Below are 15,195 nucleotides of genomic sequence, written 5' to 3'. Positions count from 1 at the left end.
GTGCTCCCCTAAAATCACCAAGATTTCTTTTACGGTGCAATGCCCTGTCGCCAGCGGTCAATGGCGTCCCTGCGCTCCGGGTTCAACGTGTTCTCGGGCATCATCGCCTGTCCGCCAAAGCCCATTCCACTCTGCATGCCCATACCAGCCATCGGCATCCCCATGCCCATGCCGCCGTAGCCCATGTTCATGCCCGCCATGCCCATGCCCTGCATGCCGTAAGCAGGCTGCATCATCATCTGGTTCGGCATCATGTTCATGTTGCCCATGCCGGCCATCATATTCGGCATTGACATGTTGCCCATGTTCATGCTGAATGTGTTCATTGGCATCATCATGCCCATGCCCATCATCTGAGGGTTCTGTTGCATGCCCATGCCCATGTTCATATTCATCATGCCAGCAGGCTGAGCCATGTAGTTGCCATCCATGGCCGGCATCGGAGTCTGTGGCGCCGTCGCAGGCGCTGCACCAAACGTCATGGTGCTCATGCGCTGCTGTCGCGGCTGGATGGAAGTGATGGCCGCGAGGCCAGTCTGAGTCCGGGTTTGGTCTCCGAGCAGTCCGCGTTCGCCACTGTTGCTTGAAAGATGCAACATGCTCTTAGTCCGGCCTTGCTGCTCGCGAGGTGTTGGAAGATCAAGCATAGGTCCATATGATGAACGCCTGTTGCTGTTGCCGTCCTTGATTATAGCTCGCGTCTTGGCCTTGTTGTGCTCGTTTCTCTGAAGAAGACTGCCCCGAGGAAGCTTGTCGAGCAGTTGGTCGTCGCTGACACGTCTGGCTTCATTCTTAGCGGGGAACATGGAGAGAATGTCTGCAAGGCTTCTCGAAGCCGTGAGCGATGGTCGCAAGGGGTTTCCAGGAGAGGCTGAAGCGTTGCCTTCGGCCCGCAGACGGGCACGGCGTTGACCTAACGTCTCCTCCTCTTCCGGTCCAGCAGGCTGCGCCGGTTTGGGAGTAACGTCAGCATCGGTTTTGCTGTCGACTTTTCCGTCGCTCTCCTTCTCCTTGGAATCGCCAAACTGGCCCATAAGCTCAGTAGCGAAATCATCGCTAACGGGGCGCGACTTCATGTCGCCAAGCGCCTGATCCAACATCTCTTTGCGTCTCAGACGTTCGCGCCTCGCTGCCAGAGGCTCTTCCTCGTGCTCCGAGTCTTCATGGGCAGCTGAGACCTCGGGTTCGGGCGATGGTGCAACATCTATTTGTGGCAGTTCGGTGCCAAAGACCGTCGAACGTTTCGCAGGACTGGGATTCCTCATTGGAGCACCTCCAGTGAGACGGTTTCGTCGCCTACTAAGAGGCTCCTTGTCCTCCAGCTCCTTTTGTTCGAGCAAACCCAGCGGTCTGTCCCAGTCTTGCACAGGTGAACGGCTATTCCTGCTCGCGGCCTGTTGCCCGGGAAAAAGCATTCCAAGAGGAACATCATCGTCTTCTTCAGGATGCGGCGGGGCAGCCTCCCACGCAAGATTGACCTTCTGTGATTGGCGGTGCTTCTTCTCAATTTCGGCGACTGCGTCAAGCTGAAGGAGCGTGCTGTGAGCGCCATCGGGGAAAGCAGTAGCCGCAGATCGGTTGCGATTTTTCAGATGCGCCTTGCGCATCGACAGTTCAGCCATCAGGGTGGTAGGTCGACCCCATTGCTGGTGATCTGCCAAGGCAGTTATGTTATCGTCGTCGTCATCATCCTCGCTCTCATGATCGACGCGTATATCTGTACCGGCGTAACAGTCATGCGCCGGTTCTGATTCGACTGCGCCGGAACCCCCACTCGAATGCGACGTCTGACGGCGAGCCTGCTTGTCTCCCTCCATCATTGTCCCAAGACTCATTTGACTGCTGTTGCGCTTTTGCAGCTTGTTGAGCTTATCACCGCTCTTGCGTTTGGTGAGCTTGGAAAGCTGATCTGCACTGGATCGACGACCCAGGAGAAATCCAAACGATCGGCGTTTTTCCTTCTTTTTGGTTTTTTCATTCTCGAACGACTTCTTCTCGGACTCTTCTTCGACAGTTAGGACGCTTGCTCGCCTCTGAGGCTCGATAAGCGTGGCCGAACTTTGCCGTTTTGAGTTGGGATTCCCTGTACTCGTTCTCTTGTCTGCCTTGCCATAGACTTCGCGGGACACTGGCCCGGCGATCGGATGATCTGTGAATGCGCTCACGGGTGCACTTGCTGACGCGTCGAGAATTCCTTCGAGAGCATGCTCTGCAGACTCGCCTTGTATGTCAACTTCAACATCGTGAGGCACAGTTGTTTGGTCAAAGTAGAGACTGGCGCGGAGCTGGGGAGGCAGGTTAGCCATGCTTTTCCGATTGTCAGGCTTGTTTTCGCCACCGGCGAGCCACATTGCCGAATTGCGTGCTTCTGGAACAAAACTTGACATGGCCTTTGCCTTTCTCTTTGCCAAGTCTGACTCTGGGACATGCGACAGACGCTGGGGCATGTTCAGCACTCGGGGAACCGGAGCAGGGTAGTAGACCATTCCGTCCTCGGGGAGAGGAATTTCACGTTGCTGCTGGGGCGGGAGAGAATGCATCATGGACTGGGTACTGCTTCCAGAAACTTCACGGAGGTTGGGATTGTAATGCACGCCATCAAAGTCGTCAAATGCTCCTTGGGCCTGCTGGAACGTGTCGGCAGAGGCAGGCCTATCCGGGAGATCAACAGGGTCAAACATGGTGTTGGCAGCTTGATGCAGAACGCCAGCGGCGGGGGCAGACTCCTGGCTAGGCACGCTGCTCGGTACCGTGGCCAGCTCGTTGTGAATGTCCTCGACTATGCGGTCGTAGTCAAGACTGAATTGCGAGGCTTGTCGGGTTGGTGGGTCCGAGGCCGACATCTGGGGAGTCTTTTGAATGGACGAGTCGTAGTCGGAGGCGGTTTCGTTGGTGTCGGGGACTTGGTCCAGCAACGAGTTTTTTGACATGGACCGTTGGCGGTTCAGCGACGACACATGGGACCAAGAACCAGAACGGATGGAACCCTTGGGAGAAGTCACGTAGCCGGTTGGGGAGTAGCCTCCCCACCTTGCCGTGGTATTGACATCGACGATGCTGTTAGCGTAGGAGCTAATCGAGGCGTTTCGCGAACGCTCGATGGCTTGTTTGGTGGAGGCGTTGTCTTCTTGAAGAGAGGGCCGGCCGCTGGAGTGGCGCTCTTCGACCTGGAGCTTGCGAATCTCCTCGCCAATGTCGGAGCCGTTGGAGCTCATGCGCTCGGCATGGTGTTCGAGTCTCTCGACGTGCGAGTGGAATCGGTCGGTGGGCGAAGACAGCAGATCGGGGGCAGGATGGGAGAGGGTGAGCGAGCCCTCGGCGGAGACGGTGCGGACCATTGGCTCGGCGGCCATGGTGTTTCGGGGCAAGACAGACAGGCAGGCAGGCGGCGACGGTTGCAGGCGAAGGAATACTTTGAGGGAGCCACAAAACAGAGAGCGAGCGTCGAGGACGGGGAGTGAGGGAGAGGTGGGAAGCGAGGGAATGGAGGTGATGGTTTGGGTGGTCAGCGTCCGGGGGCGCACCGCAAGGGCTAAGTCACTGTCCTGTCCCTCTGGTTTTGGCACACGAGGGCAGCGATAGGCAAGCAGCTAAAAATGTCGCCCTTTAGCCTCTTCGGGAATAGGAGGCCCGCGGATCGACTCGCAGCGCCCGCCACGGCCCAAGCACCAAGTAACCTAGCAATGCGCCCGCCCCCGGCTCTGCCAACAACCTAGACAACACCACGGCTCCCGCCATCCTTCACTCCATCCATCCACCATGGACCGTCCCTCGTTCAAGCGCAAGTCGGATGCCAACGATGCCCGCGCCCGCAAGACGCAAAAGACGGCCGACGATGCTGCTCCGCCCGCCAAAATGTCCTTTGCCCAGCGCATGATGGCAAAAATGGGCTACAAGGAAGGCCAGGGTCTAGGCAAGGAAGGCGAGGGTATTCTCAATCCCATCGAGGTGAGGCTCAGGCCTCAGGGTGCCGGCGTTGGTGCCATCAAGGAGAAGACAGACCAGGCCAAGCAGGAGGCTCGTCGCGCCGCTGAGCGCAGAGGTGAGACGTACGAGGACTCATCCGAGGAGGAGCGCAAAGCACGCCGCAAGAGAAAGGCTGCAAAAAAGTCGGCTGTCGAAAGCGGAACTAGCACCCCGAGCGGCTTTTCGCGTCCAAAGACAAAATACAGAACTGCTGCAGAGATTGAAGCGGCTGCCGATGGTCTGGAGGTTCCAAATGTGCTCAAGTCTCTGATTGATGCGACTGGAAGAGAACAAAAGCTGCTCACCTCGACGGCCGGTCTACTAACACCGTTGGGTGGAGCGCCATCCGCGACTACCGAAGCTGACAAGATTGCGACGCGCGCCCGCCGCGAGCTCGAAGCCTTCGCAGACTCTTGGTCCGGGCTAACTGAGCGCAAGCAATTCATCGACGAACAAGAAAAGGAGCTTCAGCGGGAGATTGATCACGAGGAGGATCAATATCGCAAAATGCTCGGCATTGCCGAAGCCGTGGAAAAGCTCAGCAATCTGGATGTGGGCCGACCCAGCACTGCCGACGATGCAGCTGCACAATGGGAGCAGGCAGTCTCCGAGCTCGAGAAACTCCAGTTCGAGTACCGCAACGAGTTGACGCAGTACGGTCTTCAAGAGGCTGCCGTAGCCGTGATTGCGCCCTTGTTCAAGCAGGAGATGCTCGACTGGGAGCCGCTCGAGAAGCCCATGCACCTCGTGCCCCAGCTGCACCGTCTGCGCACCATTTTGGGGATTGGTAAGGACAGTCTCACCCTTCACAATGGACGTCATGACCTCGGTGGCTACAGAAGACCCAAATCGACTACGCCCTACGAGACTCTTTTATACACTTTGTGGCTGCCGCGAGTCCGTACGACCATTACAAATACGTGGGATCCTTATGCACCCAATCCTTTGATTGCTCTCGTCGAGGCGTGGAAAGATGTTCTGCCAACTTTTATCCTCCACAACCTACTCAACAATCTCATAGTTGCCAAGCTCAAAGACGCTCTGCACGAGTGGAACCCCAAATCGTCTCTTCGCCACAAGCGCGGCAAGCCGCTCCCACACGTCTGGCTCTTTCCTTGGCTCCAGTATCTTTCAGAAGAACACACAAACCCCAAATCCTCAACCGGTCTCTTGACTGACGTGCGCCACAAGTTCGGCTCTGCGCTCAAATCTTGGGAGCTCTCCCGCGGCGTCCTGCCCGGCCTGGATCTTTGGCGCGAAGTCTTGCCAAACCTAGAATCCAGCCTCGTGCGGTATCTGCTGCCGCGGCTGGCCTTGCACCTGCAGACAAACTTTGTCGTCGACCCGTCGGACCAAGACCTCACGCCGTTGGAGCACGTGCTTGCCTGGCGCGACTTTTTCAAGCCCAGCACGCTAGGCCAGCTCCTGCTGGCTGAATTCTTCCCCAAGTGGCTGAACGTGCTGCACCTGTGGTTGACGTCGGAGCCCGACTACGAAGAGGTAGGCCAGTGGTTTTCATGGTGGAAGTCGCAGTTCCCCGACGCCGTCAACGCCGTCCCGAGCGTGGCGCAGGCCTGGGACAAGGGTCTCGAGATGATGAACCAGGCCCTGGACCTTGGCGACGCGGCCAAAGAAGCCCTCCCACAGCCCGAAGTCGCGGACCTGGCCGCCGCCCAAGAAGAAGGAGACAAGAAGCCAGATTTTAGCGCGTCGACGGCCAGCCGCGCGGCCGCGGAAGAAGACGCAACGACGTTCAAGGACGTCGTCGAGGATTGGTGCGGCGAGAACGACTTGCTCATGATTCCGCTGCGCGAGGCGGATAAGCGGACCGGTCTGCCGCTGTTCCGCATCACGGCGAGTGCGAGCGGGCGCGGCGGCGTCGTCGCGTACATTAAGGGCGACATTGTGTGGGCCATCAACCGCAAGGACGACTCGAGGGAGCCGCTGGGACTGGAGGAGGCCCTGGTCAAGCGGGCCGAGGGCAAGTAGTTGCGGCAGTGCATGTAGTATCTAGCTTCGGCAGAGGCGTATGTATGCATGTCTTTACAGTAGGTCAGCATCCATCTGCGGCTCAACCGCAATCCTCTCATCCATCGTCCAACATCCAACATCCATTTCAACCATCGTTCCTCGAATGCTGCTATCCAACCAAGTACGAACGAACGTAGATGACTCGCCAATGCGATACGAGAGACCAGACAGACCCTTCCCTTCTTACCACTCACCCAGACCTGCCCCCCCCCCTCTCCCACCAACCCAGCCTCTTTCGTCGTCCCTGCATCCGCCTGCCTCCCAACCTGGAAGCGGCAGCAGGGCGGGTGTGTACCTCACATACCAGGTACCCATCCATCCCTCCATGCATCCTTACCCATACCTAGGGAGGTACGTATGTACCTACCAGCCCGCCTCCCGTCCAGTCTAGTCCAGTCTAGTCCAGTCTCTCTCCTTCCCGCCCCGCCGCCCCGCCGCCCCGCCCCGCCATGCCATGCCATGCCTTAAGGTACTTGCAGTAGACTGTTTCGGCGCTCAGGTCGTGTTTCATGTTTTGGCGCTCGCTCGCATGCATGCATGCACGTATTGCTACTACCTACCTACCTACCTACCTACCTTACATACCTTACATACATACGTAGGCGTCTAGGTACGTACGTCTGTCAGTCGGCAGACGACTGCCGGTGGTGCTGTGACAAGGTCTGGTGCCAAGTGCTCAAGTCGACTCAACTCAGCTCGACGTGCCCAGGTACATGCACGGCCGGTGTGCGGATGGATGATCGTATGCTGTGCACGTTCCCAATGCGCCGGGCTGCTGGGTAGGTACGCGATGGCTGGCTGGCTGGCTGGCTGGCTGGCTGGTGTCTAGAAGGAGGGCAGGGGGGCTTGAGCTCAGGAATGCGACCGACCGAGCGACACGCACGCCACGGCCACAGCGAGAAGAAGAATCCGGTGCGGTGCGTCTGAGGGTGGGACAGAGAGACGGGGCCGGACCGGACTGGACTGGACTCCACTAGACGCGTCTTCATGCTCATCATGTATTGGCGTGGTTTTCGATGCGTGTGGTGTTGAGGTCAATGTTGATGGTGAAAAGCGTTGGCGACAACGAATTTGCGCCCTCTCCCTGTCTGTCCTTGCCCTTCCATTCTCTCCAATTGGCCATGAAACAACGGCAACTCTGCGAGGCCATCCATCCATCCATCCATCCATTCATCCATCCATCGCCGTCCGTCGTCGAACAAACACGACTCAGCTCAACACAACTCGGCCTCAACGCAACACAACGCACCACAGCCGCAATCCAAAGCAGCCCTACCACCTCACCTCAACTCCACTCCCTCCTCCTTCAGCGCTGCCGTTGCCGTTGCCGTTGCCGTTATTACCGTCGCCACCACCACTGCTGTCACCGGCCGCCGCACGGTACACAGACATTTGATGTCTGAGGAAGCTGAAGAGACAAGCAAGCCAGTGAATAAACAAGCAAGCAAGCCAGTAAATAAACAAGCGAAACAAGCAAAACAAGAAATGGCGTTTTTCCTCCCAAAAGAAAAGGAAAAAGAAAAAAGAAATTGCAGAAAGAGAGAGACAGGTTTGGGCGCAGCTAAGACTAAGACTGAAGCTGAGACAAAACGAGGCGGGCTGTCGCGACGGCGGCTGTGGTGGGCGGCGCTGCAAGCCCGCCCTGGTCTGCTACTGTTGCTGCTGCTGCTGCTGCTGCTGCTCGTTCAGCTCCTTTGCTTTCCGTCTGTGTTTGCGTACGTACCCGTGTAGAAAACGGGGGAGTACCAGGTAGGTAGGGTAGGGGGCAGGGGGCAAAGTAATGCAGGTAGGTAGCTACGTACCTGTGGCCAAACTCCTTGATTTTGTGTGATTTCTTGTTTCGGCTGCGCCTGTTTTATCTGCTTGAATAAATATATGATGGCAAGGGGGATGGGGCAGGAGGGGAGGAAAGCAACGACGCTCTCTATACGAGAGATGTCAACGCTATTGGGGAGAGAGAACGTGTTCATTGTCTCATCGAGAAAACCGCTTGCTTTTGATCCTCTATCAACTGTGAATGGTTAGTGGTGAGGGGCTGGATGAATGGGTAGGCTACATACCTATCTATGTACGTGGCCAGTTTCGTTCGTCCATTCAGCGAGGATGAGACGACAAAATAGCCATTTCCGAGCATGTCCTCCTCCCATTCGTATCATACCACAGCTCTACACATCCATCATCACCTCTCGGCGCCACCAAACTGCCCCGCCAAAAGCCCTCCCAACGTCCCCTCTCTTCTCCTCGCCTCTCCTCCCTCGCCCGCAGACCCAGCCCCCATTTCCCTTCCCGTAGCACTGCCTCGCTCCCGTTCTCTCTCCATGCGCTCCCTCAAGCTCTCGAATTCTCGCCTCGAACCACCTGCGCCAGCGGCAGCAGCGGCCGCCGCCGCCGCAGCAGCACTGCCCGGACCGTCTGTCTTGGTCTGCTCACCGACAACCCAGCCTGGCAGACGCCAATTGGACGGCGGCAGGGGAAGGGCTTCGTTGCGCCACGCGGCGCCGATGGCCCAGCCAACTGCCGCGGCGAGCAGCGAGCCCGGAACCGCCGACAGCGCGAGTTGGATTGCGAGGAGGTAGTGCCAGCTTTTATTCGAGAGAATGAGCGAGGCGTCGGAGAGGGAGGGCGGCGAGGAAGAGGCGGCGGCTGCGGAGCCATCAGCGGAGGACGTGCCGCTGGCCCCGTTGTTGGCCACAGTAGTCGAATTGCGCGTAGACGACGACGCCGCCGCGAGCCGGTACTTGTACTGCTGGGGGATTGCGGCGTGGTACTGAGCGAGGAGGGCAAAAAGGGTGGGCGTCAGGCCGCCGGGGAGGTAGTTGGCGTGGTTGAATGTGAGGGGCCGGACGATTAGGGCGAGGAGGAGCGGCGGGAGCAGCGTCGTGTATGGCAACGTCGACAGCAAGAAAGACTAAATGGATGCACGCAGGCAGCCGTGTCGTCAGCCATAGCTCGCAAAGGCGTGTGAAAGCCCGTCGCGCAAGGCACTTACGGCAAACTTCCTTGACCCCCACAGCCGCTCAATGACGCGCAAGTGATAGAACGTCATGGCCGCAAACAAGACCTCTGTCGAATTGGCGTAGCAGAACTGTGCTCGTGATCAGCCAAGTCCTCTTCCTCTCATATCCGCTATTCCCGTCGCTCCTTTGTCCATCCATTGCTGGATGGGCGCACGCATACCTGCCACGTCAAGACTCTCCAAAACTGCCCATGCCCCCACAGGTGCGGTACAACCTGTATCCATAGCAGGTACTGCGAGTCGGTGATGCTGGCCACTAGGGCGGACGCGACGACGTAGAAGACGAGGAACTTGGACACGGGCGCGTTGGTGAAGCCCGACGTGAGCATCCTGAGCGCCCGCTGGCTGCTGGATTGAGGTGTGTGGTGGTCGCGCGCGCGCTCGCTCGCCCGTCGTGGGAGGAGCTGTGGCAAGAGGGTCCAATGGGAGTCCCAAGGGTCGGACGGGGTTCGCTCGATAGCTTGCGGTGGTGGTGGTCTTGTCAATGTGTCGTTGAAATGCGTAGTGGACAGCGAGACAAAGTGACCTGACGTGGGTGGATCTCATGGCCCAGCTCCCCGCGAGACGGAAGGCCTGACGGAGCTCCCGATCTCGGCTTTGAGAAAGGGCAACGCCCATCACTGGCAACAAGCACTTTCACTTGGTCACGGCTTGAAGATTCCTTGACTCACTTTGGGCTTTGGTCTAGCAGTGCAAAGAAATCTATTAAGGCTTTTGATGTTTCCGAAAGGCTCCAAACAACACCGTCCCCGCTGCTAGCTTGGGATTGTTCTAAAGTAAGGGTATAAAAGTCCACCATATGTTTTCTGCCATGAACGCCGGGTCAACGTACTCCAAAACGCCAAAAAGGAAAAATGTCCTAAACCGCCTCATCTTCGCCTCGTCCGCGGAATCTGATCGACGCCGTCGCCATCGAAGAACATGTTGCTAGACCGAAAGTGCTTCCCTGGCGTGCCAGGCCACTTCGGGTAGTGTCCAGGATAGTACTCTGTTGGGATCGTCAGGGTTGGCGTGGAGACATCCTCTTCGGTCGAGGGATCTTCGTGTATAACGGTAGTGTCGTCTCCTGCGCTCTTTTCCGATGATGCTGGCAGCTCTGAAGACGCAACGCTTTCCGTCTCCTCATTTGCCCTCCAGTGCGAAGTACCCCAGGAGGATGCAGTGGGTGCATGTCGCGAGGAGGAGTCGCTGATTTGTCTTGGCGTCCGCGAATGGGGCGACACTGAAGAGCTCCAAAGCTTGGTGCTCGGAGACTCGTTGTCTTCATTTTGCTCGCCCTCCAGGAATTTCATGCGCAGTCCACGAGAGCGCTCAGAGCTGGACGTCTTGTAGGATGACACTGACATTTGATCGTATTGAGGGGTTGCTGAGAGGCGGCGGAGTCCACGCGGGCGTTGCTCAGGAGTGTTTGCAGTGTGAGGTTCATCGTCTTGCTCTGCAATTGCAATCACGGAAGCTTGTCGGCGGAGTTCGTTCGTCTTGATTTCGCTCACCGAAATGGTGCGCACGAGCTTGTGGTACCGTCCGCTAAGCTGGCCGTTGCGGATGGGTGTCGAGGCGGACCGCTGCTTGCGGGACAGGGGAGAGTCGCCATTGGAGTTTGACTTGGAGGGTGCTCTCTTCGGTGTCTTTGGGCTTTCGAATGGCTTGGAAGTGGAAGCAGCATCAGCGTCGTTGCTAAAGTAGGACGAGTCGCGCCGCAACTTGCAGGCGGTGTACTTTTGCTCCAACGCCTGCAGGCGGCTTTCGGCATCCAGATACATGTCGAGTGCCTCTTTGATGTCAGCGTCGCGCTTCTCGAGCTCTCGAATGACTTCGCTGTTCATCTTCCACGAATCGAGCAGCTTTTGTTCTGTATTCAGAACAGCCTCTTGCAGCTCCTCGACTCGTGCACAGAGGTCGGCATTCTCCTCTTCAAGGTCGTCTCTCTCGGCAGTAGCTTCGACCAGCCTCTCAGTCTTTTCTTGCTCGTGCTCCAGTTGTTCTTCCAGCCTGTGATTCTTTTGCTCCATGAGGCGCAGTCGAAGCTTGAGATCGAAATTCTCATTGGTCAATTTGTCCATGGCCGACTGAGCCACTTTTGAAGCCATGGCAGGATTTTGATTTTGCGAAGCGGAGCCATTTGGCTGTAGGCTCGCGCGGCGGGCACCAGAAGCGCGGCGGGATCGGCGACGGTCTTTTTGGGAGTCGTCGGTTGCGAAAATGTAGTCGTCCATGGTCGCGACAGGCTTTGGGTTGGAAAGACTCAGAGAGCGCAGAGGTCTGTCGTCGACGCCGAGGCGACGTTCGCGCAGCTTCTGGCGCAGGTAGTCTGATGAAGGTTCGCGGGGAGCAAAGTCAGGGCTAGCGCTGTCGCGCATGGAATTAAAGTCGGCGCCCAGCGCCTCGTCGTTGTTGTCGTGGTTCATGTCGTCGAAGATTCAGAATGTCGTGGGCAGGCAGAGAGGTAGGAGGGCCGGCGGCAAAGCGAGGACGGACAAAGCATTCGGGGAGGTGGCTGGAGGCGGGTGCAGCGCAGGTGAGATGTCTCATGCAGGGTGACTGAGAGAGGAGCAGCAGCAGCAGCAGCAGCAGCAGCAGCAGCAGCAGGCACACGTGGGACAGAGTGAATTGCGCCCGTGGCTGTTGGGGTGCATCCGATGCTTGCAGGAGCGACTGGCTGGGCGGCGGATAGACTTGTGACGCCTTTGCAGGTCAACAGACGGGCGGATCTTGTCGATCGATGTGCCCGATATCGTAAAGCTAAAAGCAGGGCGGAAAGTCGCTCGCCAACACGTCGCTGGGCTTTTGGGGCTCCATGGCGACGCGAGACACGAGAGTTGTGGTGTAAAAAAGAACAAAAACAAGCAGCGAAGCCACAAAAGAGGGCCGTCGACTAGTCAGGTCCCGGGCGGGAGACAAGACAGGGACAGGACAAGGACAGGGGATCTCGGTCGAACAGAGACAGAGACAGGGACCAGATGGGCAGCAGCCTCGCTCAAAGACAGACAGACAAGACAGACAAGATTGGCGACGACAAGAGACTTGGGAGGGGGGGGGTCAGAGGAGGCTAAATAGGTAGGATCTGATACTTCTTGGGAGGGTTTTATCTCAGCAGCAGCAAGCAATGATCCTGAGGGACCGACGCCCTTACCGCTGCTCCTCCGCAACGAAAAATTAAAAAATTTAAAAAAAAAAAAAAATTCCGAGATGGCAGCACGACAGCTTTGCGCTGAAGCCCTAATTGGCGCCTGAGGTTGGTTACCGGGCTCAATGGTGGTCTGTGAGCAAAAAGTCTTCGTCTTCTCTTCGCCCGGGCCCGCTGCAGTTCCCCCGCTGTGCCCGCCTCTATCCGCCTCCGCCGTCCCTCTCCGCCCTCCGTCTCCGACTTCGCTGAGCCACCCCGGACCCCTTCGCCTCCGCCCTCAGCTCTCTGACAGCAACCTACCTACCTACCTACCTACCTACCTACCTACCTACCTACCTACCTACCTACCTACTCAGCTCACCTGCAGTACAACTCCGACAGCCTCATCTTCAGCCTGTGTGAGCCCTCGCTCTCTGAAAATCCGTCTGACAAATGACCCTCTTCTTCGTGCGACGTCCGTAACATTTTCCGCCCTGTCCGCATGCTTCGCTTCACAAGTCACAACAGAATTGTCTAGAATACACCAACATGGCGGCTGACGTGCATTCCTCTCCTAAAATAACTCCTTCCACCAGCCGAAACACATTAGCCTTGCGCGTCGCCTTGCGTCTCGAACTAGACACTCAGCTGCCGGTGAGCATGCCGGCCACATGCGACATGCGCCCCAGCAACGCCGCCCAGTCCAGAACAACACCATGTGCTGCACAATGTAGCCATGTCCAGATAAGCGCGTTGCCGTTTTCGTCGCTACCGCCCAGATCCTCTTCGCTACACCTGCCTCTACGCTGCCGCCAGACGGCCCTCCCACTCGGCCCTGAGCTTCTCCATCTCCCTCCAGCACACCGACCCAAGCTTCTCGAACTTGTCCCTCTCACCCTCCTTCAGATCCACTGCTCCCCTCTTCCTCCCCTTCCTGCCCCTGCAGTCTCCCACAACACCTCCAAACCCCCATCCTTCCACTTCGGTCCTCAACACCCTCTCGTTGCCCATGCGATCCGTTGCACTGCCCCACTTGCCCTTGCCCTCGCGTTCCTCGACCTGGTCCAGCATCGATTGCGCCGCCAGCGCGAGCCACACGGATGAGACGGCCGAGGTGTAGGGCTGCACTGTGTGCCATTGACTGCCGAGCCACCGCGCAATGTACAGGCCGACCATGTACAGCCAATTCATGATCCAGGGAAATGGCAAGGAGACGATTGCCGTGCTCACTATGCCTGGGTGTGACAGGTACATCCGGGGCGTCCTGTCGCTTGTGTTTGCGTCGTCCGTTTCAAAGTAGCGCGAAGAGTAGGGCCGCGCAGCGGGCGTGTCGTAGGTCAATGCGAGGACATCTGTCAGGCGCTTGCCCGACTCGTACGCCATGTCGGTCGTGAGGCCTTGAAAGTCTTCGAGCTTGAATTCCGACGCGTATGCCTCCAGGCTCGACGTCCAAATAATGCGGCCAGCCTGGGGCCGCGCGGCCTTAAGGAGCGGCGCGCAGTAATGGCCCAGCAGATAGTGACCAAAGACGTTGGCGCAAAAGACTTCGCCAAGCGGAGGCTCTGGAGTGCCACCCGCGACCCTCTTGCCCTTGGCCGTTGGAGGCGCCGTCCCCGTTGTAGGCACCTGAGGGCCCGTCACCAAGCCGACCGAGGCAATCTTGATGCCTTCGGGCCAGGTGGTCGACTGCACCCAGTCGGTCAAGATTTTGTAGGTCGCCCTCCACCAATTGAAGCCCGTCCACCCGCCAATGCCGGCGTTGCAAATCAAGACGTCGAGCTTGGGTATCGTATTGCGCAGTCGCCGGCCGCAGGCTTGCACCGAAATCAGCGAGCACAGGTCCAGCATCTCTGCCTGGAACCGCACGCGCTTCTCCAGCACGCTGCCAATGCCCGGCACCCGCTTCTCCGCATGCTGGCTCGTCTTGGCCAGGTGTGCCCGCAGCTGCTTCACAGTGTCATCGCTTTTGCGGCTGCTGCGCGTCGTGGGTATCAGGACGAGCGTATGCGACTGGGGGCGTGTTTGCAGGAATTCGTCAATGAGCCGGCAGCATGTTGCAAAGCCAACGCCGCTGTGGACACATGTTAGCAAGTGCTACAATTGATCCTGGATCTATACAAACCTATTGGCACCTGTCACAATGGCGTAAAACGTGTCGTTGGGGTCGAGTTGCGAGCTCTCCATTTTTTTATTTTATTTTTTTGGGCAGGGTAGGGGATGGATGGCCGCCAGCTTACTATCGAAAAGGTCCAACGGGTGATCGACAGAGCGGAGCACCTGGCACCACCGAGCGCTTTACGGACCACACTTTGCCGTTCAACTCCACCATCCGGCGGCTCTGTCCCCGAAACTCTATTATTCATCGTCCCCTGAACTGCTCAGCGAATCGCAGCTTCTCCGCTAAAATTTCGACGGCGCGGGGAGCTTGAGGCCGCCGAGTGAACGTGGATAGGCCTTTTCTTTCCACTGTCTCAGTGGCTCGATATGCTGCGTCGCCGCGAGTGAGCTCGCTCATGGCCTTGGACATTATCAGTGTGATACTGGTCTATCTGGTGATTTCCGCTGTTAGTGTCCCTGCTGCTTTGAGCCTTCCTCGCATTTTTTAACTACCCAAAGTCTGGTTGCATGATTGCAATTTTCTTTCTTTTTTCTCTCCGGCCCTCAAGACCTTGCAATTTACAACAGAGTCGACAACTGAAAAACAATTCTAGCGTCTCAATCCTTCTCCAGTAGGCTTGCCTAATTCAGGCATCGTCACGAGATGCACAGCAGTTGCTGGACAGCGTCACAGGCCGCCATTACACGCTCAAAGACGTCTTCGACAAGTGACACTGCAGACCAACAACAAACGGCGTGTCATTGTGCAGGTGCATGCTGTGCACGCTTCGAGAGGCGTTAAACCTCTGATTTAACCTCTGAGCTATTCAACGTCGCTTGCCATTTGCTCAGAGGTGGTGGATTGCCGGAAAGAAGCATTCCCATATCCATCTCAAGCTCAAGCTTCAAGGTGTTTCAACCAGCTACTTGGGATCGTAGAGCTGTGGGAGCGTACAATTCCATCGCACTCACGACCGTC

The 15,195-nt window shown here is 57.5% G+C and overlaps 5 protein-coding genes across 5 annotated transcripts; 1 reads left to right on the top strand and 4 right to left on the bottom strand.

Annotated features, from left to right (window-relative positions):
• Nucleotides 1–29: 29 nt before the first annotated feature.
• IWZ02DRAFT_417582 (uncharacterized protein) lies at nucleotides 30–3,517 on the bottom strand (the record flags this gene model as incomplete). The annotated part of the gene is made up of 2 exons (XM_066765799.1): nucleotides 1,990–3,517; nucleotides 30–1,914 (listed from the first exon to the last, which is right to left on the bottom strand). Exons 1-2 carry the CDS (start codon nucleotides 3,351–3,353, stop codon nucleotides 30–32), a joined length of 3,249 nt encoding a protein of 1,082 aa, XP_066623683.1. The 5' UTR covers nucleotides 3,354–3,517.
• A 188-nt stretch (nucleotides 3,518–3,705) lies between these two features.
• On the top strand, nucleotides 3,706–6,443 carry IWZ02DRAFT_448303 (G-patch domain-containing protein). Its single transcript, XM_066767330.1, has one exon. The coding sequence runs from the start codon at nucleotides 3,760–3,762 to the stop codon at nucleotides 5,953–5,955; it is 2,196 nt and encodes a 731-aa protein (XP_066623682.1). The 5' UTR covers nucleotides 3,706–3,759; the 3' UTR covers nucleotides 5,956–6,443.
• Nucleotides 6,444–8,176: 1,733 nt separating this feature from the next.
• On the bottom strand, nucleotides 8,177–9,342 carry IWZ02DRAFT_376028 (uncharacterized protein; the record flags this gene model as incomplete). The annotated part of the gene is made up of 5 exons (XM_066764863.1): nucleotides 8,177–8,340; nucleotides 8,407–8,669; nucleotides 8,718–8,905; nucleotides 8,987–9,082; nucleotides 9,175–9,342. 5 exons carry the CDS (start codon nucleotides 9,340–9,342, stop codon nucleotides 8,177–8,179), a joined length of 879 nt encoding a protein of 292 aa, XP_066623681.1.
• A 199-nt stretch (nucleotides 9,343–9,541) lies between these two features.
• On the bottom strand, nucleotides 9,542–11,588 carry IWZ02DRAFT_448294 (uncharacterized protein). The gene has a single exon (XM_066767329.1). The coding sequence runs from the start codon at nucleotides 11,419–11,421 to the stop codon at nucleotides 9,883–9,885; it is 1,539 nt and encodes a 512-aa protein (XP_066623680.1). The 5' UTR covers nucleotides 11,422–11,588; the 3' UTR covers nucleotides 9,542–9,882.
• A 1,211-nt stretch (nucleotides 11,589–12,799) lies between these two features.
• IWZ02DRAFT_226246 (3-keto-steroid reductase) lies at nucleotides 12,800–14,339 on the bottom strand. The gene is made up of 2 exons (XM_066762893.1): nucleotides 14,242–14,339; nucleotides 12,800–14,190 (listed from the first exon to the last, which is right to left on the bottom strand). Exons 1-2 carry the CDS (start codon nucleotides 14,301–14,303, stop codon nucleotides 12,921–12,923), a joined length of 1,332 nt encoding a protein of 443 aa, XP_066623679.1. The 5' UTR covers nucleotides 14,304–14,339; the 3' UTR covers nucleotides 12,800–12,920.
• Between the last annotated feature and the right edge of the window lie 856 nt (nucleotides 14,340–15,195).

The sequence above is a fragment of the Phyllosticta citriasiana genome (genome assembly GCF_038021145.1).
Source record: "Phyllosticta citriasiana strain CBS 120426 chromosome Unknown IWZ02scaffold_5, whole genome shotgun sequence".
Lineage (NCBI taxonomy): Eukaryota > Fungi > Ascomycota > Dothideomycetes > Botryosphaeriales > Phyllostictaceae > Phyllosticta > Phyllosticta citriasiana.
This window is presented reverse-complemented; position numbering and strand designations above follow the sequence as displayed.

Excerpts from the sequence above, each read along its gene's own strand:
- IWZ02DRAFT_448303 (XM_066767330.1), top strand. The coding sequence starts at position 3,760 with ATGGACCGTCCCTCGTTCAAGCGCAAGTCGGATGCCAACGATGCCCGC.
- IWZ02DRAFT_448294 (XM_066767329.1), bottom strand. The coding sequence starts at position 11,421 with ATGAACCACGACAACAACGACGAGGCGCTGGGCGCCGACTTTAATTCC.
- IWZ02DRAFT_226246 (XM_066762893.1), bottom strand. The coding sequence starts at position 14,303 with ATGGAGAGCTCGCAACTCGACCCCAACGACACGTTTTACGCCATTGTG. Across the intron at positions 14,191-14,241 it reads ATTGTGACAGGTGCCAATAG|CGGCGTTGGCTTTGCAACAT; the intron begins GTTTGTATAGAT and ends ATGTGTCCACAG.